Source organism: Zonotrichia leucophrys, chromosome 19 (assembly GCF_028769735.1).
Source record: "Zonotrichia leucophrys gambelii isolate GWCS_2022_RI chromosome 19, RI_Zleu_2.0, whole genome shotgun sequence".
Classification (NCBI taxonomy): domain Eukaryota; kingdom Metazoa; phylum Chordata; class Aves; order Passeriformes; family Passerellidae; genus Zonotrichia; species Zonotrichia leucophrys.
This window is the reverse complement of record NC_088188.1, coordinates 1,055,528-1,079,434: the sequence shown is the minus strand read 5'-3', so window position 1 is coordinate 1,079,434 and position 23,907 is coordinate 1,055,528. Positions and strand designations below refer to the sequence as shown.

General features: G+C 53.4%; 1 protein-coding gene across 3 annotated transcripts in view; it reads right to left on the bottom strand.

Moving 5' to 3' along the window:
• Positions 1-23,907, bottom strand: part of CALN1 (calneuron 1) — a 169,075-nt gene that overhangs the window by 125,471 nt on the left and 19,697 nt on the right. Inside the window, exon 2 of one of the 3 annotated variants that reach the window (XM_064729088.1) lies at positions 23,668-23,866. In XM_064729088.1, the coding sequence (XP_064585158.1) occupies positions 23,668-23,793 (126 nt within the window). In that variant the 5' untranslated portion in view covers positions 23,794-23,866. Of the gene's footprint in view, positions 1-12,770; positions 12,917-14,253; positions 14,395-23,667; positions 23,867-23,907 lie in introns of those variants that run through there. The other 2 variants (XM_064729090.1, XM_064729089.1) reach the window with 2 other exon arrangements.

Genomic DNA, 23,907 nt, shown 5'->3' with positions numbered 1-23,907 from the left:
TTTTATTCTTAGCTAGCCTTCTGATGAAATTTTTTTTTCCTATTCTTTTAGTATAGTTTTAATATAATATATATCATAAAATAATAAATCAGCCTTCTGAAACATGGAGTCAGATCCTCATTTCTTCTCTCATCTTCGGACTCCTGTGAACACGGTCACAGGGTGGGATCCATAAAAGCTCCATGGGAATATGTAGGTGCCTGTCTGGGGTAAAAGGGCTGTGCTGGCCCAGCCAGACTGGTCCAGGCTGGGATTCCCATCCCTGGATGTGCTCAGGGCCAGGCTGGAGCAGCCTGGGACAGCAGGAGGTGTCCCTGCCCATGGCAGGGGTGACACTGGGTGGGTCCTTCCCAGCCAGGCCAGCCTGGGATTCTGGGACAGGCTCACTCTGAATGCAGCCAAAGTGTCCTGGTCAGAAACCTCCTGCAGCTTCCCTGTGGCTACTGCTCCCAGTGCCCAGTGAGCCCTGGGACACCCAAACCACCCTGGAGCATGCTGCTGACCTGCACCTCCATCCCTGTGCTGTGACCGTGTTCACAGGGGTCTCAGGATGAGGGAAGAGATGAGGATCTGACTCCATGTTTCAGAAGGCTGATTTATTATTTTATGATATATATTATATTAAAACTATACTAAAAGAATAGAAAAAAGGATTTCATCAGAAGGCTGGCTAAGAATAGAAAAGGAAGAAAATGATAACAAAGGCTTGTGGCTTGGACAGAGAGCCCGAGACAGCTGACTGTGATTGGCCATTAATTACAAACAAACCAACATGGGCCAATCACAGATGCACCTGTTGCATTCCACAGCAGCAGATAATCAATGTTTACATTTTGTTCCTGAGGCCTCTCAAATTCTCGTGAGGAAAAATCCTAAAGAAAGGATTTTCCATAAAAGATGTCTGTGACACTGTGCTGCTGATCCCATCCCTGTGGTGACACCTGGCATCATCAGCAGCAGAGGCTGGGTGGAGGGCACCGACAATGTTTTACCTCTCCAGATGTTCCATCTGAGCCTGTGCCACCTCCTCAGGGTGGCTGCTCCCCCTTCTCCAGAGCTGCCCAGCAGCCCCTGAGCAGGGAGCTGGGCTGAGCTGTCTAGCAGAAACACCTTTTGCACCATGACCTTGTGAACCAAACACGGTGTGGGGATTCAGGAGCCTTGCAATCCCCTTGGATAACATCATGAAAATACCACAAAAAATTGGCATTGAACCAGAAATCCTTCAAAGACCCCCTCACCAAGTGTGTGGAGACATCCCCATGGTACCTCAATCTCTAAGGTTGTAAGATTCAGCTGAGTGTGTGTGTTCTATCCCCATCTGTCAGAGCTGGGGCAGTTCTCTGCTGTCCTTGGGGCAGTTTTTTCTTTATCTCTCCCACAGCCAACCCTCCCTCCAGGAGATCTCTGCTGTCCATGGCCACTGAGTGTCCCTGCAGGGCTGATCCAATCCCAGCATCCCATGGGGAGATGCTCCGCCCAGGGGAGGAGCCAAGCATTCCTACCTGGATCCAATCTGAGCCTGGCACAGCACAGCAGCCTTTGCCCCCTGCATTGCCAGAGGAGCAGCTTTCTGCTGCCCTGCATGGCCAGAGGGAGCCCAGGCCCATCTGCAGCAGCCCTGGAGCTGCAGAGGAAAACTCCCCCCTTGTGCAGGATCCCTGCTGCAGCAGAGCCACAGCTGGCACTGCAGGAGGGCTGAGCCCCCATGGATGGGGCTGGGACACCGCCCTGACACACAGGGGGCAGGGACTGCTCTCACTCTGGCAGTGGTTTGGGTTTTTTGTTTGCACTATTGCATTTATATTTTTAATTTTCCTAATAAAGAACTGTTATTCCTACTCCCCCATGTTTGCCTGAGAGCCTCTTAATTCAAAATTACAATAATTCAGAGGGAGGGGGTTTACATTTTCCATTTCAAGGGAGGCTCCTGCCTTCCTTAGCACACACCTGGCTTTCAAAGCCCCCTCACCAGGTCTGTGCACTGTCCCCAGGGTCCCCTGGCAGTTACAGTCCCTGTCCAGGCTCCCAGCAGCTCCCACCCCCTTCATGCCCTGCCAGCCCTGATCCTTCCTCAGCACAGCCACCTTGGTGGAATTTATAAGATTTTCATAACAATATTCCATCAGGATAACAAAATCCATCTCCACACCGCTCCCATGTCTGAGGCGCCCATTCCTCAGCAGCCCCTGTGCTGCTCTTCCCAAAGAGGCTCAGAGCCCACAAAACCCCACAGGACCATTAAAACATCAAACACAACGTGCCAGGATCCATCTCTGAGACGGAACTGAGACCAATTTCTGCTGATCCTGGATCTCCTGGCTGGTCACCACTTCAGAAGAGGTTCCTTGTTCCTCTCTCTCCCATGTGCAGCCCAAAGGGTGCCCAGGAATCCACCCTGGGTTGTCCATCCTGGTTTTCCAGCCTCAGACATGGAACACACAACCTCCCTGGCATTGCCTTGTGTCCCACCCAGGCAGAATCCTGGGCTTGCCCTCCCCATGGAGCTGCAATTCCATGGATCCCAGGGCTGGGAGCACCCTGGCAGGACCCCAAGCTGGATGTTGAGCCCTGTGGTGTCCAACAGACCAGGCAGAAAGGAGGAAAAGTGGGATGAGGATAAAATGGAGATTTCCAGCTCTGCACAGGCTGTGCTGAGGGAGGCTGAGCTGGAAAAACGGGAAGCACATTTCCATGGATGGCCAAGGACAGGAGGGGAGCACCAGCACAGGCTTTGCTCTCCTAGCCCTTCCTCAGGGCTGAAAGGAATATATTGAAAATCCAGGGAGCAGTTGGGAAACTGGAACATGAGCTGGGAATTCCCTGAGGTCACTTTTAAACCCTTTAAAAATTCATCAGATGAAGTGATGGTGTTGAAGATGCTTCTCCCTAGGCACAGCAATGTTTGAACATCTAAAGCAGAGCAGGAAATGATCCTTTGGAGGAAATGATCCCATTTTCCCCAGGCCTGAGGCCCTGCCCCTGTCCTGGGAGGGAGGCTGTGTGATCCAGCTGGATGCAAAGCCCAGCAGAGCAAACACAGCCTGGTGTCACCTGGGGTACCTGACCCTCCATGAGGCACCAGCCAGGGGACACGTCCCAGAGAGGCTCCTCTGCTATTTCTGGTCCTTTTCCATGGTGCTGTCCCTGCTTCCCTCTCTCTAAGTACATCTGAGGGTCATGGTTAGGCCTGGCTTAACCTCTGCCATGGAGAGGCTGAGCTGGACTAAATCCCCACGGTTGCTTTGAAGGCAGCCCAGTTCAGGGAAGGCAAAATCCTTGTGCTGGGAAGAGTCACTTTGTCCCTTGTCACCTGCATTCCCTGTGCTAACAATAGCTGTAAAGATTTTTTTTCTCTTTTTTAATTTACTTTGTGCACAAACTTGGCACCTGGAGTGCAATCTGAGCCCAGGCTGGCCAGGGCAGAGCCTGCAGGGCTCCAAGGGCTCAGAGCTCAGGGGATGCAGAGCTCAGCAAGGTGTGAAGGGGATGAACTGCCCAGGTCTGGTTTAACCAGGCTCAGGCTCAGTCCGTACTATAACCAAGAGAAGTGGCCTTGGAAGGAGCCTTGGGATGGGGAAAAATAAAGTCTGGCTCTTTTAAGAGAATTTTCTGTCTAAAATAGAGCATAGATCCTGCCAGGGAGGGCAGTCCTGCAGGAGTCTGTGATTGCTGACTGATCCCAATCTTTATTGATCTCTGAGCCTCCCAAACCCCAGGAAGGCACATTTGGGATAGTTATAAACAGGAGGGTGAGCAGAGGGCACTGCACAGGGCACTGGACCCTCTGGGCAGGTTTGGGGAGCCAGATTTGCTCAGGCTGGGCTGAGAGGGCACTGAGCCCCAAAGCTCCCTCTGAGAGTTCTTCTGGGACACAGGAGGGCTCCCCCATCCCTGGCTGGGTATCAGAGCTTAGACCTGGCTTTTCCACACGTATTTTCAGACAAATTCCACCTTTCACAAGGACTTATGGACTGCAAACACAAGATCTGAACCCACACACGTGAGATTCACCAAACATCTGCTGCTGGATATCCAGGTAAAATCCAAACTGACCTCCAGGGACCACTCTCAGTCCTGACCCATCACATCCCCACATGCCCTTGGCACACCTTCATGGCATTTGGGCTCTATCTGATCATTTCTGGGCACAATCCTAAGGAAATATTCCTCTGATTCAGGCAGGAAATGCAGATCTGGCACACCTGGCTTGGGATGCCAACAACAAAGCACCTCATGGTGATCACTGGGTAAAAAAGCCTTTACAAACAGATCATTCTCAGCATTCAAAGATCAACTAGGAACAAAAAAAAATCCTCTGCAAGGCAGAGAACAAGATCTGAGTGACAACCTCATGTAATGTACAGCACCCCAGGAGCCACAAACTTCCACCCTCGAGAGCTACAAAGCACTTGGAGCTTCAGAAGGTTTTGTGCTGGGGGTTCTCCCACCTTCTGCAGTAAATTCCAAATGAAAAAGCAGAGGAAGGGCACTTGAAAAGACAGCACATCTCGACACAACTGCTGCTGCTGCTTTGAATTCTGGCAGAGAGGGAGAGCTGAGGGTGCTGGGTTGGGATCAAACCCAGATCAAACCCGGATCAAACCCAGAATTTCTGTCTGGGAGAGCTGAGGGTGCGGGGTCGGGATCAAACCCGGATGAAACCCAGAATTTCTGTCTGGGAGAGCTGAGGGTGCAGGGTTGGGTACCAAACCCAGCATTTCTGCCTGGGAGAGATGAGGGTGCTGGATCAGGTACCAAACCCAGCATTTCTGTTTATGAGAGCTGAGGGTGCTGGGTTGGGATCAAACCCAGATCAAACCCAGCATTTCTGACTGGGAGAGCTGAGGGTGCCAGATCAGGATCAAACCCAGCATTTCTAGCTGGGAGAGCTGAGGGTGCTGGGTTGGGATCAAACCCAGATCAAACCCAGCATTTCTGACTGGGAGAGCTGAGGGTGCCAGATCAGGATCAAACCCAGCATTTCTAGCTGGGAGAGCTGAGGGTGCCAGGTCTGTACCAAACCCAGAATTTCTGTCTATGAGAGCTGAGGGTCAGGTACCAAACCCAGCATTTCTGACTGGGACAGCTGAGGGTGCTGGGTCTGTACCAAACCCAGATCAAACCCAGCATTGCTGCCTGGGAGAGCTGAGGGTCAGGTATGAAACCCAGCATTTCTGTGTATGAGAGCTGAGGGTGTTGGGTCTGTACCAAACCCAGCATTTCTGACTGGGAGAGCTGAGGGTGCCAGGTCAGGATCAAACCCAGCATTTCCATCTGAGAGAGCTGAGGATGCTGGGTCAGGTACCAAACCCAGCATTTCTGACTGGGACAGCTGAGGGTGCCAGGTCAGGTACCAAACCCAGATCAAACCCAGCTCAAACCCAGCATTTCTGTTTATGAGAGGTGAGCATGCTGGGTTGGGATCAAACCCAGATCAAACCCAGCATTTCTGTCTGGGAGAGCACAGACAGAGCCCAGAGCTGCTGTTTGTTATTTCTGAGCTGCGCCTGGGGCTGATCCCAGCTCAAAGGAGAGGACTGCAAGGACCTGATATCTCCGTGTGTCCTCCCAACGGGACAAAGCCCCTCTCCTCTGCAAACAGGTTTAAAGTGCCCCATTAATGAACTGACTCACCCGTGCTTCCTCTCACCTCAGCTCCCACACTCATCCTCACCTCCTGCAGGCAGAAATCCCCAGATTTGTGCTGCCCTCTTCTACTTTCTGCCCCCACTTGTGTTTAATCAAGATTAGTAAAAAATAAAAATCGATCTTCCAGGTTTGGAAAGCCTCTGAGTTGATGGTGTAAAGAAAAAAAAAAAAAAAGCCAGCAATGCAACAAAAGTCTTTAATCTCTTCTCCCCTCTAATAATTCACCTGGAAATATGAAAAAAATCAGTTTGGGAATGAAAGTTTTAATCCTGGGGAGGCCCAGCCTCCCATTCCCTCCTGTGGGACAGAACCCCAGGGACAGCCATGATGTCCATCACACAAGGTCCCAAAAAAGCCTTTTTCAGGTGACAGGGATTTAGGGGAGGAAACCCACAGAGGCTACAAAAACCTCTCAAATCTCCAGGCAGAAGGGAAGCTGAAGGATTTGCACATGGGGAATTGAGGCAGACTTCTCTCCCTAAGTAAACTAAAGAAAGACTGTTCTAAAAATAGTAAACCAACTAAAATTAAAAGTTTTATTTATTTACATTATCAATAAAAAAGTAAGAAGAAGAAATATGTTCTAAACGTTTTGTTCTAATTCTTATTACTCTTTTATTACTCTTTCTTTAAGTGACTATTAATACATTTTTTATACCCTTTCAAAGTTTTAAACCTCCTTTACCTTTCTCCTAATCCTCACAACAAGTAAATACAGTAGTAATTAACTAGTAATTAACCCTAAACCCACCACACTTATTAGTACATTAACAAAAAATCTCAAAATTAACAAAATCTCAAAGTAATAAACCAAAACCTCTGCAAAGCTGATCAGCCTCTGGAACAAACATCCCAGGAGGGACACACCTGTGTCACCAGCGGGGACATGTCAGTGTCACCATGATATTTTCTGAAAAATCCCTTCACCAGGATTTTCTTCTGGGAAGCTGAGAAGCCTCAGAAAAGAAATGTAAACAATAATTATCTGATTGCTTGGGAATGTGATCTGGAGATCATTTACCAACAGGTGCATCTTTGATTGGTTCCATGGGAATTGTTTTTAATTAATGACCAATCCCAGCCAGCTGTGTCAAACTCTGAGGAGTCAGTCAGGAGCTTTCATGATCATTCTTGTTCAGCCTTCTGATGTCTCCTTTCTCAAATAGAATAGAATAGAATAGAATAGAATAGAATAGAATAGAATAGAATAGAATAGAATAGAATAGAATAGAATAGAATAGAATAATAAATCAGCCTTCTGAGAACATGGAGTCAAATTCTCATCTCTCACCTCATCCTGGGGACCTCACAACACCACAATCCTGTGTGACCAGGAGGGACATGTCCAAACTGTCCCCAGGCCCTGGTGCCTCACTGGAAGCTGTTGTTGGAGTCAAAGGGTGACAATGTGAGGCTGTTGATGGATTGTTTCCCACACTGGAGGCTCTGAGCTCCTTCTGGGCCCTAAAACGCAGGAGGGGCTGCCCTGGATGGAGCTGCTGGAGCTGCTGGAGTTGCCACGTCCCACAGCAGCCCCTGCAGCCCCATTTCCCTGCCCAGCCCCTGCTGTTGGTGCTGCAAGGGCAGCCAGAGCAGGCTGTGCCCAGCAGGGATCCCTGCACCACAGACAGGGGGCTCCTCCTGCCCCCTTTTCCCAGCAATCAGCTTCTCCAGGAGTCAGGGTGGATAAAGGCAGCGGGAGCAGGTTCAGCTGAGCACCCAGGGCAGCTCAGAGGTGCCAGAGAGGTTTTGGGGCATCACCCAGCCCTGCCCAGCCCCACAGCCCTGGCTGCTCACTCACTAAAAGATCCCAATTCTCTTTCTCTACAATACTCAGCTCTTTTTTTTTTTTGTTCCCTGAGTACAACAAGAGATCACTCAGAATTAAGTGATGGGAACGAGGTCCTTGTTGACAGCAAGAAAAATAAATATCCCAGAGCTTTGAGCTGAGGAGCACTTCAAAGCAGGGACGAAATGTCACCCCCACGCCCAAAACCCATCCCTAACACATTTCCCTGCTCTGCTGAACACTTTTCTCCTGCACTCACAGCTGCTGAGTGTTTGCCCATTGAGCCTGGCCAGAGGGGACTTTACTGAGCTTCTGTTCATCCCCTCCCGTCCCGTTCCCTCCCTGGCCATAAATCAGCCCTGGAGACACGAGCAGCAGCGACTGCTGGCACCCCCAGCACCCTGGTTCACAAAACAATACACAATGGATTATTCAGAGCACACCCTGCGTCACACACCAGTAATTATAAACATGAAATCTATCAAATAATGACAATTAACAGCGGATCTGACAGGGTAACACACTCCAAATAGCCTGGTGGTTGATTACGTCTTATTAATGAAATGCCAAAACATTGAGGGCTCTTAGCAGGACAATTAATTGCTCCCAATAAATCTGACTTCTGCCAGACCTCATCTTTGAAGGAGGCTTTGGGACATCTGGTGAGGGTTATTTTGTAAAGCAATGGCTGATGGTTCCTACAGAAAATTCCCTGGGAGCCGGGAGGGCTGGAGCCACCAGCACACAGAAATGAGCAGAAGGGAATTAGAGATGAGGGCAACCCCAACACTGGAATAATTTTATATAAACTGGGGTGGATTGTGGTGTGAGATTCCAACCAAGATCCACTCCCAGCACTTCCCTGCAAACACTCAGGGCCAGCAGCTTCCTTGGAAAAGCGTCCTCAGACACAATGGTCCAGATTCAAGGGGATGCAAGGAGGATCCCAGGCTGCTGGGAGAGGGTGAGCAGACCCAAAGGGAGACCTGTCCCCCCAGAGTGCCCAGAGCCACCAGGCTGGGGCTGTCACTGCCCCAGGAGGGGCTGTGGGGATAGAGGCTGCAGGGGCTGTTGTGCCAATGGCTCCACTCCTGCAGACACTGGGAATGTCAGCTGCCCTGGACACACAGCACTGCTGCCAAAGATGGTCTGTGTGTCTGTCCATCCATCCATCCATCCATCCATCCATCCATCCATCCATCTATCCATCCATCCATCATCCATCTATCCATCCATCCATCCATCCGTCCATCATCCATCTACCATCCATCCATCCATCCACCCATCCAACATCCATCCATCATCCATCCATCCATCATCCATCCGTCCATCCATCCATCCATCCAACATCCATCCATCCATCCATCCATCCATCCATCATCCATCCATCATCCAACCATCCATCCAACATCCATCCATCATCCATCCATCATCCATCCAACATCCATCATCCATCCATCCATCCATCATCCATCCAACATCCATCATCCATCCATCCATCCATCCATCCATCCCCTGCTGCGTGTGGGGTCACTGGGATCACTGGGCCCTTTCCAAGGCCAAACCCCAAAGCTCTGGGCACTCCCAGCCCATGCTGGAGCCCCTCACCATCCCTGATTCCCCAGCTCCTGTCAGGGAGAGCAGGCTCAGGCTGTGCTGTTTCCCCTGCAAGTTCCTGCTCCTGGGAAGATCCAGAGGAGCTGTTCCAGGAACCCCAGGGATCATTTCCTGCTGGAGCACTGTTGGGCTCTCAGGGTGGCACAAATTACAGCATCCTTATTTTTATTTCAGTCTTTATTTGAAGGGAACGTACGAGAGAAATCTGACGCTGGCTGGGCCTGGAAGCCACAAGCACTCTGTAAACAAGCTCTGCTCTGAGATTTTCATGTTTCTTCCTGAAACACCAGGAGAACCAGCAGCACTGGCTAATTGGAAACAGCTACAGAGACTTCATTTTCTTGTTTTTTCTGGGATTTGCTCTCGGGCTGGCTCTTCCCAGCCTTAATACCTGGCAGGGTTGATCAACTCTTTGGAATGTCATTTGCATAAGGGTTGATGTGCTGAGGAGAAATCACTGCCCTGGAGAGGTCAGGGATATCCAGGGGGAAAAGGAGAGAGGCCATTTCTCCTTGAGTGCTGCTTTAAAAGGGGTTAGAGCAGAGCCTCTGACCTGAATGAATAAACAGACCCCAAGGAACACTTTACTGTGAAATCCTTGGGAGCCTCTCAACACATCCCCAAACCCTTGGGGACATTTGCCAATCAGCAGCAGAGACACGTGCGGGTATTCCAGCCCTGCCCTCGGGGGCACAGCATCCCTGGAGGCAGCAGCACCTCAGCCCCTGTGCTGGGATAGGCTGGGACAGGCTGGGACAGGCTGGGACACCTCAGCTCCTGTGCTGGAACAGGCTGGGACACCTCAGCTCCCATGCTGGGATAGGCTGGGACAGGCTGGGACAGACAGCAGCACCTCAGCTCCTGTGCTGGGACAGGCTGGGACAGGCTGGGACAGGCTGGAGCACCTCAGCTCCTGGGTTGGGACACGCTGGGACACACTGGGACAGGCTGGGACACCTCAGCTCCTGTGCTGGGACAGACTGGAACACACTGGGACAGGCTGGGACAGACAGCAGCACCTCAGCTCCTGTGCTGGGACAGGTTGGGACAGACTGGGACAGGCTGGGACAGGCAGCAGCACCAGCAGGGCTCACCCAGGCCGGGTTTTCCTCCTCAGTTTGCCCAAGGCTTGGCAGGAGGGGTCTCAAAGAGCTGAGCCCTGCACACCCTGAGCCTCTTTGGGCTCCTGCAGCTCCTCAGCTCCGGGAGCCTGTGCCCCCCTGAGCCCTGCAGAGCGCTGGGCAGGAACAGGGCACACACCCTGGAATTGGGGCTGGCATGGAGGAAGCCAGGCTGGATTTGTGCAAGGCACCAGCAGAGCCCTTCCCACCACTGAATGAATCCCAGCTCCTCGGGCTGCCTCATGTTCTGGTTTAACATTCCAGCAGCCAGGAGAGGAGATGCACACAGATGTGCTCCCTGCTGTCACCTGTGTGTCTGCAGGAGCTGTCACCTGTGCCAGGCACCCTGCAGGACACCCAGTGACCACAGGCCAGCCCCACTGCCCAGCCCTGCTCACATTTTAACCTTCCAAAGCCCTGCTGCAGGGAAAGGCAGGGAATGCAGGAGGGTGAGGAAAAGGGCTCAGAGAGCCCCAAAGCAGCTCCTCCAGCAGGCACCACTCACTGCTGGGGTTCAGACACGAACCCACCGGGCCCTGCCACCCCTCTGGGCAGTGTCCCCACCCCAGGGACAGCCACCAAGCACAACAGGGAATGACTCCAGGCATGGAGCAACACAGCAACCCAGCCAGGTGAAATGCTGGGTAGTGCCTGGGAAAGGGAGGGCCAGGAAAGGTCCAGGACCAATAAAGGACCTGGAAGCCCCAGCCAGGGCAGACCTGAGGGCAGCAGACAGATGTCTGAGGGACAGACCTGAGGACAGGGTTCACTGCAGATATCTGAGGGACAGACCTGAAGACAGCAGACAGATGTCTGAGGGACAGACCTGAGGACAGCAGACAGATGTCTGAGGGACGGACCTGAGGACAACATTCAGTGCAGATGTTCCAGGTTTGCTTTTCTCCTGCTGTAAAAATGCAAATGAAGGATGCCCAGCAAGCCTCCACAAGCTGATGTTAAGTTCAGGAATGAGAGGGCACTTTTAGAACCACCCACTGAATTTCTTCACATCCTCCAGGTCCTGCCCATGGACTCCAGGTTCAGCAGACTAAATCCAGACTGTGGCTTTTATTACCACTGCTTAATGTCTTTATTCTGAGAACCATTTTCACATGTTAGTGCTTTTATCAAAGGAGGCTGCAGTTAATTAAAAGCAGACCTTTAAACCAGTTTGTTTCTATTGCCCTTTTTTCATTATAGCCCAAGAACTATTGCATAATACCCAGGATTTACTTGAGTTTCTGCCTCACACTTTTAACACTAACCACATTCACAGGTTAAAAGCACAATTAAAGCCTCCCCAGCCTGGCAAAGCTCTGCCATATGATCAATTCCCAGTACATCATTACCTGGGGACTGTATGAACTGAATAAAACTGACTTAGTCTTTTTACACAACATTAAAAACCCTCTCAGTTCACCTCAGGAAGGCACCTGGCTACAATGAATGCTCCCAGACCCTTCTGACATTCCCAGCATTTTCTGAAAAGGCTTTGCCTGTCTGAATTTGCATCTCCTCATAGATTGCCTGCCATATTTCATCCCAAATCAATAAAAGCTCTGTGAGCACAGATGTAAAATGATGGTGGAGGGTATTTCTAGTCCAAGGAGTTTCTCAATGCGCATTTTGCTCAGTTTACCACAACTCTGGAAGACAAAACATGCACGGCACCATCACTGCATGGGTCAAGCCACGATTTTGCTTAGAAATGAGGACATTTCAAAGGAAACACGACGGGAAAGTTGCATTGCTCCGAATTGCCAGGGGCAGGGGTAGCCGCACGGGACCGGCCATTGCAATGGGACTGACGGGGCTGGGGCAGCGAGCTCGGACAAGCAGCCCCAAAAATGCTGTTTCTAAGCCCATCCATAGTTACAGAGCTGCCGAGGGATGGAAGGGATGGGCTGCATCAGCAGAACCCTCCAGCACATCGCGATTGGGCAGAACCTGCCTGGAAATGGAGCCAAGGAGGGGGAACCAGGCTCAGCCCCGCTCCCCCATGGGTGAGGCAGGCAGGAAAGAGATCGGGGTTAAATTTCCCTTTGTGCCTTTTGCTCTGTGTTCATCGGGGTTTTTTCTCCTTGCAAGCCAAGTTGTGCCCTGGTCTCGACGGCAGAGAGCCGCTCCCAAGCGCTTTTGTTCCTGCTGAAACACCCCTGCCCCACCGAGAACTCAGGGGAAGGCGCTGTGGGAGCCGGGCGAGCTCCGCACCCTCCCGAGGGATGGAGGAGCAGAACGCAGCTCCTGCAGGACAGACCCACCCCAGGGAGAGCCCTGGCACCCCCGGGAGCCTCACCCCGAGCAGGACCCCCCATTCCCGCTGGGATTGTGCCGTGCAGACCCCTCCGGGCACAGCCTTTATCCACAGGTGCAGTGCAGAGAGGTTCTGGCTACAGGTCCAGAGCATCCTCTGAGCAAAGAGCCGAGCACCCACCGAGACTGCCCGGACTGAGAGGATGAAGCGTCCCCGTCAAGCCCTTCCCGGGAGCAGCGTCCCACACATGCATTCCTGGGGAAGGGGAGCGTGCAGAGACCCGCGGGGAGCCAGCTGGAAAATTCCCTGCTAAAGATCTGGCATCGGGAGCTCTTACCTGCTCGGATTTGTATTCCCAGCTAGCGGCACACCTACAGCCCCAGCTTCTCAGGGGGCATCGCGGGGGAGCCGATTGCTGCAGGTCATGGGTGTGTACAGCCAGAAGCGCAAAAAACCCGACCCAAAACAACCCCCCCAGAATCCCCCAAAAGCCACGACATGACCCAAATGAGATCCCTGCAACGGCTGTCTCGTTACAAGCAAGATGAGATGAAGGAGGGGTTTTTACTTGCTCTGAGGCATCATATGGAGCTTAATCACAGCAGTTACGTATTGGGTTCTTTTGGCCTTCAATCAAGTGTGTCATTTCGGTGGCAGCTGCCTACGTGATGCTAGCACCCTGGGCGCTCCAGTCCTGTGCCACTGCCGGCCTTGTGCAGCTATTCTACCGCTCAACAACGGGCAAATTCCATTCCCCGGGCTGCGGGAAGCTCCTCCTGTAGTCCAGCGAGCCCTTGGAGCCAGCCAGGATCTCACACCTCTCCTCCGGTACCCAGAGCCCACCGCAGCGCCCGTCCCGCTCTCATCTCCCGGCACGGCCCATCCGTGTCCCGAGGACTTGCAACACTCCCAGAGCCACCGGGAGGGGACACAGCTCGCCAGGCGCTAAGGGGGAGGCAGCTGCTCCATGGCAAGCAGAGAAACTTGGTGGGTGGGAAAGGTCTGAGGAGCTGCTGAGTAACCGCGGAAGGGCTCGGGAGGAGCCGGCTCAGCCCCAGCCCCGCTGCAGCCCCGGGGATGCTCCGGGGGGCAGCAGGAGGCGAGCGCTGCAAATCAGGTGTTGGAGCTGGTGACTGAATCAGCTGAAAGCAGCCGGGGCTGGGCTCCGAGCGGCTCCGAGCGGCTCCGAGCGGGCAGCGGGGGTCGGGCAAGGCTCTGCCCCGAGCATCTCGGCTGCCGACAGCGGCATCGGGAGGTGTTTGGGGCCGGATTCCTCAGTCAAGTGCATTTGTTGGGTTTGACAGATTGATAAGGACCCGTCCATTCAAACAGATGGCGGATGCTCCCTCTGCTCCGGGATCCGGGATCTGCACCCGTGTCCGGCTCCCCGAGAGCAGGACACCGCATAGACACCGAGCTCTCATTACATCACCCGCTACGGACGAGCAGGGGGCCAGCAAGCGAATTAAAAAGGTTTTCTGGGCAGCCCAAGTGCTGTTGTGCCGCTCCATGGCAACTCCACAAACACGCGTGTGAGCGCCCACAGCCGCACAGCGCCGGCTCGGGGGGCACGGCCGCGGATCCGGGTACCGAGGGGAGGGGATGAGCATCCCGAGCATCCCGAGCATCCCCCCACGGCCTCCCCACGGGGATGGCTCGGCTGCCGGCCCGGCTGAGCCCCAACAGGTTCCCGGTGGAGCCGCGGTGCCCCCGGGCCCGGGAGAGGAGGGCGCTGCCGGCTCCCTGAGAGCCCTCCCTCCGTCCCCTCCCGGCCGGGGGGCAGCCCGAGCTCTCCCCATGCTCGCCAGCTCCTCACTCACCTCTCCACCAGCCGGCTCCTCCGCCACAGGTTTGCTCGGCTCCACTGTCCCCCCCCCCGCCCCTCCAGATCGCTCCCAGACGAGTTATTGAGAGGAGGATGGAGGGAGGAGGCACACAGAGATCTGGGCGGTGGGGATGGCGGAGCGAGAGAGAGAAAAAAATAATATTTAAAAAAAAAAAAAAAACACCGTGCGAAGGGATGAAATCAAACCAAAGAAGCGAAGAACCGGACTGAAGGGAGGCGATGCAGGAGGAGCAGGAGAGCGGCGCGGCGCGGCAGCCCCGGCTCAGCGCCCCATGGCCGGGAGCGCAGCCCCGAGCGCAGCCCGAGCCCCGCCGCGCCGCGCCGCTCCCCCGGCCCGGCCAGGGACCACCCTCCCTCCGTCCGCCGGCAGCCCTGCGGCGCGGCCCCGCTAACCCCTTCCTCGCCGGGCTCCCCCAGCCCCGGCCCCAGCCCCAGCCCAGCCCGGCCGGGGATGCTGCGCGCAGGGAGCGGCTCCGGGCAGGGCAGGGCCCGGGAACGGGGGAGCCGCTCTGGGGGCCGAGCCCCCCTCGGGACGTTCCGTCTGCAGGTCTGCTGTCGGCAGGGAGCGGGGTTAAGCCGCCGGTTCCTTTTTTAGAAGCACGGAATCGTTGGTTGGAAAAGACCTTCAGGATCAAGTCCAGCCATTGCCCCCAGGCCACCAGTGACCCCTGGCCCCAAGTGCCACGTCCATCCCTACAGGGACGGGGTCTCCACCACCTCCCTGGGCAGCTCCTGGCCATCCTTTCCATGGAGGAATTTCCCCAAAATCCCCCCTGAGGCTCCCCTGGCCCAGCCTGAGGCCGTTCCCTCTGCTCCTGTCCCTGTTCCCTGGAGCACAGCCCGACCCCCCCGGCTGTCCCCTCCTGTCAGGAGCTGTGCAGAGCCACAAGGGCCCCCTGAGCCTCCTTTGCTCCAGGCTGAGCCCCTGCCCAGCTCCCTCAGCTGCTCCTGGGGCTCCAGACCTTTCCCTTCTCTGGACACACTCCAGCCCCTCGGGATTTCTCTTGTGAAAGGCCCAAGATTGCCCCAGCACTGGAGGTGCCTCAGCAGTGCCAGCACAGGGAACAGTCACTGCCCTCACTGCCCTCATCCAGCTGGCCACACCAGTGCTGATATTGGCCAGAGTGGCCTTGGACTTCTTGGCCAGCAGCAGTGGAGGAGAAAAATCCACAGCTGCAGGTGTGTCCTGTGCTCTGTATGCACAAACTGTGCTGCTCCCTGCACCCAGGGCCCCCAGCCTGCCTGGGCCCACTGGCAGAGCCACATCACCATCCCAGGGGCTGGGTTTCTGCCCTGGGGAGGAGGAGGTGCCTGCAGGAGTGCCCTTCTCCCAGGCACATCTCCCCTTTCCCTGCTGCAGTCACCTTCAGCTGGCAGCAGCGCTCGGTGGAGCTGCCTTGGCTGCCCAGCTCCTGTTGGAATGCTCTGAGGCACACAGCCCTTGGATCCCTGCCTGGCACCAGCACAGCCCCTGACCCCGGGGACAGCTGGGCCAGGACGCTCCCAGCAGGGGAAGTTTGGCTGAAACCAATTTGGGCTGAAAGGAAGCAGAGATGTTGTGCTGTGACAGCAGCTGACTGCAGGAGAGGCTCTGATGGGAGCCCAGCACGGCTCAAACTGCCTCAATTGGATCTGGAAAACAGCCTGGAGAGGCACCTGCCATCTCCAGCAACTCCCACAGCCCTGTGTGCATCAAACAAAGCCTGCAGAGTGTGGGTTTTAGGGCTCAAAGGTGTTTAATTCACATCTTGTCTCCCTTGTACTTTTCTGATGTAAAATCCTCCCTGTCTCTTTCCCTTCAGCCTCGTGGGTCACTGTGTTCCCCATGCTGGGATTTATTGGGATCAGAATGAACATGGGCTGCAGCTCAGCACCCAGGGGCAGAGGGATTCTGGCTCTCTGCTCCCTGTGCACACAAACCCCACAGAAACCCCATCTCCACTGATATTGAATTTGTTTTTCCCCACCAGCTCAGCTGTCCTGCCCCAGGGGGGGTTTCTACATCCCACTGCCTGGACATTGCCTGCACAGAGATTCAGGAATTCAGCCACGCTCCAAGTCCCTCATAAACCATCAGGGCTGGGCTACATCCCAGAGTCTCACCATTTTTATGAAGTTATTGGCATTCAGTAAGAAGATAATCCCTGCTGCAGGAGCAAGGCCCTCAGCACCAGCGCTGGAAGGTGAGTGATGGCACCAAATGTTGTTCCATCAGAATGAGATGCAGATGAATCTCATCCTTTTACTTTTCATTCCTATTTTTTTCCCTTGATCCATGAGAAAACTTTCACCTGCAAGCTCCCTCATCTCCATCTGGGCTGCCTGTGTGAATAAATGGGGGCAAACCTCCTCATGTGGGAAAGTTATTCCCTGCCTTTAGCTAATTTCCTTTCCTTCAGCTCTGGAAAACATTAACCAAAAAGGTCCCCACCTTCATGGCTGAAAACAGTAGCTGGAAAATCCATTAGGCCAATATATTTATTATTAAAAATTCTGAAAGTATTGAGTCCTCATTAATCCCCAAATAGATCCAGAATATCTCCAGATTGTGTCCACATCAATAGGGGCAGCCTTTTCCCTTTTTTCTTTGTTACAGTACAGAGCTAATCACTCCAAACCCTCTGGTTTGCAGCTTCTCCTGGGGCTGAGGGGGGTATGGAGCTCTCCAGGAGGATGGGAATCAGCCCTGGCATGTTTGGAATACACTCCTGGAAATGATACAGCAAAACCCTAATGTGCCACAGAGAGTGATGGCAGCAGGTCAGGCTGCTGTCCCTGCCTGGGGACACTGTGGGTGTCACTCTCAGGGTGACCAGCACCTGCTGAATGCCCCAGGAGCTGCTCCCTCCAGGCAGGCCCTTCCATGGGGCCCAGAAAAGCCACCCCTGAAAGGGCAGGGCAGGGTCCTGGTTTGGGGTCTGGAGCCCAGCAAGGGGTGAGGGACCACGGAGCAGCAGCAGCAGCAATAAATTGGGTGTCCAAGGGGAGGCAGGGCAAGCCAGGCTATGGCTCCAGGAGAGCTGTGTGCCTCTCAGAGATCCCTTGTAGCCAAAGGGGAGGCCTGGAGGGCCAAACTTCGAGGTCCCTCGCTGTCAGAACTCAGTGCATCCCTCCAGGTGTCCAGAGCTGCTGAGGACCCCACTAGGGAGCTCAGAGACCCTGGCACACAGCCCAGAACACCTGGGGATTTGATCTTGACCCGTGGAGCAAATTACCAGCTTTGTATGAGGACCTGAAAGTCACAGAAGTTTGAATAGTATAATAATAAAATGATCACAGGGTGAAAATGTAGATTTTAGGATTTTTGGTACAGGGGTTGTGGGGACAAGATGGAGGAACCTGGGTGTGTCCAGACTTCCTTCTTCTTCTTCTTGTTCTCCATTTTCTGCAGTGATGTTGGCACTTTGGGATTGGTTTAGAGTAGAAGCTCACTGTCTAACATAGGTGATAGGTATTGGGAATTAAGTGTAAATATGACATACGTAGTTTGTAGTATAAAAGGACAACACAGAGTGCCTGTGGCTGCCCTGCTGAGCAGATCTCGGCTGGGCAGAAAGAAAAATTTTATAGATAAGAATTAATAAACAACTTCAAGACTGAAAACTGAAGAGCTCTGACTCGTTCTTCAGAGGTACAGGCCAAAGCACAGATATCCTGCACATCTCGGGGCAGCACTTAACAGCCAAAACCCGAGAAAAGTCCTCGATGGGATTAAAGAGCTTTGCTCTGTTAGTTAGGGATGACCCTCTGGAATAAAAAGCCCAGAAAATGGGGAAGGCCCTTGGAGGGGGAAGCTCTGCAATCCTCCCTTCCCCACAGTGCTCAGAGGGGGCTCTGCCCACTCCAGTGTGGGATGTCCTTGGCAACACCCACTGTCCCCAGCCCAGGGAGGGCTCAAGAGCCTTTCCCACCCTTGAGTGGGAGAGGTTTTCCAATCCCCAGCCCACATTTTCAGTATTGCTTAATTCCACCCCATTATTTCTGATGAAACACTTGATGGAAGGAGTACAATTGCTCCCTAGCCTGGATTTTCATGTTTTAATGGTGCTTAATTATTCCAGGAGAAACTTTTATTTTTCCTTTTTCCTCCACTCGCTTCTGCACTGGATGCTTTCTCCTGGAGTTTAATTAGCACATTTCAGAATGGAATATTGAGATTAAATCACTGCTGGGCGAGCTCTGCTCCTGGATTGATGATCCTTGGGCACAGCTTTTGTTGGAACTGCCAGCTCAGGCCGTGGATTTATGGATCAGAGGGTTCTTTGGGCCGGGTGTGGTGCTGCAGCGGGCTGGGGACAGGGGCCAGGCTGCTGGCCTTGATTCCTGTTGGGGAAGATGAAACAGGAAAGCCTTACAAATATGATTGCCTGGCAAAAGATTTTGAGAATATAGAAACTATAAGTGAGATTGAAATGAAAGCAAGCTTTGAGATACCTCAGTTACTGAACAACTGGAAAACAATGGTGTGGCCAGCTGAAGGTGATCCCCTTTTGATGGAACAACACCCTCTGCTTGCAGACAGGCCCAAGGGTCAGAGCAGACCCTACAGCTTGGCAGAAGGGGCCCAAAGAGGAGTTTTTAGGGTTTAAAATGTAACACAGTGTGGTAATGTAATGATTCTTACAGGCTGTATGTAAATGTTATAGGATGTGTACATTGTACTAGATTGGTTAGTGAGAATTAGAGTATTCAACACAGAAGAAGATTTATTGTATTGTAACAGGAACTTCACTCTCTTACCTCGTCTCTTAGCTCTTACCCCTTTTACTCTCTTCCCTTCTCATCCTCTCTCCCCCTCTCTTCTCTCAGGCCTGCTCTGAGCTGTGTTTGGCAGCTCCCAGCAGGGCCCTGCCCCCAGGCCCTTTGCAATAAACCCCAAGTTCCTGACCTGGCTGCAGAGATCTCTGCTCTCCATCCATCCCCACAGTCCTACCCCCATTAATCCTACAGGTTCCCCTGCAGCCACAGAAAGGATGGATGAGGGTGCTGGGGGTGGTGTCAGGGTGGGCAGGCCCTGACATGGAGCAGCTGTGGCTGCCTCAGCCCTGGCAGTGCCTCAGGCCAGGCTGCAGCACCCTGGGACAGTGCAGGGTGTCCCCAGGGCAGGGGTGGCACTGGGTCCCTGTGAAGTCCCTCCCAGCCCAGAGCACCTCAGGTTCCCCCTGGGCAGAGGGGACACCCTGCAGCCCTGCAGGCCCCAGCAGGCCTGGCACAGCCCACAGCAGGGCAGGCACAGCCCACAGCAGGCCTGGCACAGCAGCTCCTCAGCCCCACCATCTGTGGCATCCGTGGCAGCCTCTCCCAGAGCCTGGGGCTGGCTGCAAACATCAGATGTAGGCACAGCTCTGGCACCAGGCCAGCCCCTTTCCTGCTGCCTCAAATGCCAGCATTTTGATTCAAGCTCATCTGCAAATGCTAAAAAAACTGCAGCTTTGCAACGGAGTCCACCCTGGTGGAGCTCACTGAATGGAGACCTTGAGGGAGGGGGAAGATCCCAAACCTTTAATTGTGTTCCCTCACCCAACTAAAGGCACAGACACCCACAGAGATCTTCTCCCAGAGAGGCTTCAAACACTTGTGGCTTCCCTGGGGCCAGGGAACCCTCTGTGCACATGAATTTTTTCTTACAGCCCTTGCAGGAAGGCTCCTGTGAGGGGGATTATCCCAAAAACTCCCAGCAATGCCCACGTGGGAGAGAAGAACACCTCCAGTTCATGCTGCTGGCTTTGCTCTGGTCACTCAGAGCAGTTCTGGCACAGAGTGCAGCAGAATTTGGTGAGGTTTCACCCTTCAGAGCCCACAGATTGTGCCCCAGCCCCAAAGCCAGCAGGAATTCCAGCAGCCAGGGCTGGGGGGGCTCTCTGGGGTTTGTTTTGCTCTTCGAAAGATAGCCCTGTAATTTAGTGACTCATCCATTCTCCAGCCTTTGTTGCTTTTCATTTTCAACATCTTTAAGCTGTTTGTGGAGAATGTGCTTATTTTTAGACTTCCCATCAGGGAGAGGCATCTGAGCTGAGGGAAGAGCTCCATTGAGGCTTTGGTGTCTGGGGTGTTAATGGGCAAATTTCCTGCTGGGGAGAGATCTCCTTCCTTCTTTCCTTCCTTCCTTCCCTCCCTGTCTGCACTGCGAGCAGGAGGGGCTCACAGGCTGTGCCCTAGGTATTTCTGGGGTGCACCAAGCTCTGAGCTCCTGGAGGGAGGAGGAGGATGGATGGATGGATGCAGGGAAAACCAACAAATCTTGGGGTATCAGGAATAAACAGGCCTCAGGATCTCAAATCATCCTTATCAAACCTGCAAATCTCTGTCCATAGTCAGAAATTCTCTGTCCCATGGCACAGGCTGGCAGCAGGAAGGGCAAAGGGGGAGAGCAGCCCTCAGCCAAGAGCCAACCCCCATTTCTCCCCACTACAGCAAATCATGAGGAGTTTTGAGTATTTCTGCCTAATTCAGATTTGTTTGTTTTTTCTTTTTAAAAGCAATGTTTTTATTTGAAAAAATAAGCAATTTTTTTCCAGAAAATTGACAAAACAGAAGATGCTTTTGGAGTTAATGAATAGGTTTGGGGTTGGGTTGGTTTGTGAAGTCTGACACCTCCTCATTTTGGTTTGCAGCTCCAAATTCTTGTGGGGAGCTTTAAAATGAAAGGAAATTTCAAAATGAAAATTGGCTCTGTAGCACACCGAGCCAGGCATCTGATCAGAAAAAAAGAGGAAAAAAAAAAGCCCTGCTTTTTCTGCCTGCTTCTTTCTTTCTATTTTTTTAAATTTAATTAAGTCAATGGAGAACGGAAAGGCCTCAAATGAAAACCACACTGGCCCCAAACGTCTCCAAGGCTCCAGATGTGAATTCCTGCACCTTCTGCTGGCAAGCACATCCTGGCTGTCCTCCAGCTCTCGGGCACAGCCCCTGCTCAGGAAGAAGAGCAGGGCCCAGGGATGGCCTGGAAAAGGGCAGGAGGTGGCTGCAGTCCATCCCTGGAATGTGGGAGCATCCAGAGCTGCGCTCACTCTCAGGGCACATCCCACAGACTCTGCTTTGACCCATGGGGCCATTTGGGGTTTGCCATCCTGTGCCACCCCCTGTGCCCAGTGTAGGAGTGTTGGGGATGGGACGGTGGGGATGGATGGAGAGCAGAGATCTCTGCAGCCAGGTCAGGAACTTGGGGTTTATTGCAAAGGGCCTGGGGGCAGGGCCCTGCTGGGAGCTGCCAAACACAGCTCAGAGCAGGCTGAGAGAAGAGAGGGGGAGAGAGGGTGAGAGGGTGAGAGAGCAAAAGGGTAAGAGAGTAAATAAGGTAAGAGACTGAGGTTCCTGTTACAATACCATAAATCTTCTTCTGTGCTGAATATTCTGATTCTCACAAACCAGTCTAATACAAGATACAAATCCTACAGCATTTACATACAGCCTATAAGAATCACCACATTACCACACTGTGTTACATTTTAAACCCTAAAAACTCCTCTTTGGGCCCCTTCTGCCAAGCTGCAGGGTCTGCTCTGATCCTTGGACCTGTCTGCAAGCAGAGGGTGTTGTTCCATCAAAAGGGGATCACCTTCAGCTGGCCACACCATTGTTTTCCAGTTGTTCAGTAACTGAGGCATCTCAATGCTTGCTTTCATTTCAATCTCACTTATAGTTTCCATATTCTCAAAATCTTTTGCCAGGCAATCATATTGATAAGGCTTTCCTGTTTCATCTTCCCCAACAGGACCCAAGTGTCCCTCTGTGTCCCACGCCCTGTCCTAGCTGTCCCCTCCCCTGTCCTGGCTGTCCCTGGCAGGGCAGGGCAGGGCCCTTCCTCTCTGCATTCCCCGGAGCAGCTCTGGAGGCTCCTGGCCGTGTTTCACCTCCTGGCACAGACACAGGACCCGAAGCTGCTCAGCCACAGCCAGAGCTCTGTTCTTCCCCGTGGTGGCACAAAGGACTCCCCTAGGGGAGCTGCCCTCACCTCGTGTTCCCAAGGTCCTGCACCCTCTCTTTCCATTTCCTTATATCGTGGAATCACAGAATCTCAGAATGGGTTGGGTTGGAAGGGACCTCAAAGCCCATCCAGTGCCACCCCTGCCATGGCAGGAACACCTCCCACTGTCCCAGGCTGCTCCCAGCCCTGTCCAGCCTGGCCTTGGGCACTGCCAGGGCTCCAGGGGCAGCCACAGCTGTGCCAGGGCCTTACAGGGAAGAATTCCCTCCCAATCTCCCACCCATCCCTGCCCTCTGGCTGGTAAAACCATTCCCTTTCTCCTGGCACTCCATGCAAAGCTCAAGAATGTTTTTTTGTTGCATCTAAAACTTTCCATGAGCCACAGGGAAACCCCCAGAGAAGCTTTGGGGTGACCCCAGCCCTGGGTGCAGGCCCTGATGGAGCAGGTGGGGAGCACAGAGAGGATTCCCTGCTCTGGGGCAGCCCCTCTGAGGAGCTGGCTCAGGGAACACCAGGCAGGAGGGAGGATGTGCCCAGGCTGGGGCACAGTGACAATGGGATGGTTTGTGCTATTATTTACCAGGCCAGCTGCCCCAGCCCACCCAGCACCTGTCCCAGGAGGGCTGGAGACAATCCAGAGTTCATCACTGAGTGCTTGGGCCCACAAATGCAGTGCCTTAAGAGAAAATCTCACTGTATTTTTTTTTTTTTAATAAAAGCCTTTCTGCAGTAGATTCAACCCAGAAAAACCCTGCTCAGACTGTGGATTGCAGGTATGAGCCAAATATATGGTGAAAAGGAGATAAACACTGTGTCCTCCTGCATGGCCACAGGAGACAAATTCCCCATTTAGAAAGCCAATAAAAATGTATTTTCTTTTAGAACAACTGCATTCACGGCACATTGTTTCTCTGAGAAAAATATGTTAGTGACTTTGAACTCCTCCAATGCCATCCAGAACATATTTTTTTTTCCCCAAAGTGTCTTGAAAGTAGCAAAAATTACGAAAGAATTAATGACTGTTAACAGCTGAAACAGATGGTCTGCTGTGAGTCCCCACAGCCTCATGCAACTGTGAGTCAAGCCATTTTTCAAAATGGTGAAGAAAGAAAAGTAATAATTTTTTTTAAAAAAAAATCAATTTCCAAGGCTACCAGGCTTCCAAAATTCGGCTTCCAAAATTCCACTCGGGCTTTCCAGGAGGGAAAGGAGGGGCCGGCTGGGTTAGACCCACCTTTGGCTGCAGCCCGGGGTCCCTTTGCCCTCCCGGGGGATGCTCGGGCATTGTCCGCGCTCAGCAGCGCCTGGGGCGGGTTCTGCTCCAGGGTCAGAGCCAGCATCTCCCGCACGCCGGTGTCCCCACGGCCACTCCGGGGGCAGCAGCGTCCCCCATCCATCCCTCCATCCCTCCCTCCGTCCCTCCATCCCTCCCTCCCTCCCTGCCAGCAGAGCACAAATCACTTGCCAGGTGGGGAACTCCGGTTGCCGGCTCCGCTGCGGCGGCTCCTCCTTCTCGCCGGGAGCCCCATCCCCGCGGCCACCTTCACGCTTGGGCTGCCCCTCTGCCGGCTCCTGGATCAGCCCCATCGGGCACGCGAGTCGGCGGGGCCCGGGCGCGGGGCGAGCTCATCATGGGGCCAGGCGAGCCCGGAGCGCGACTCTGCGGAGAGCGACACAAACTTCAGCGCACGCACGGCCGGG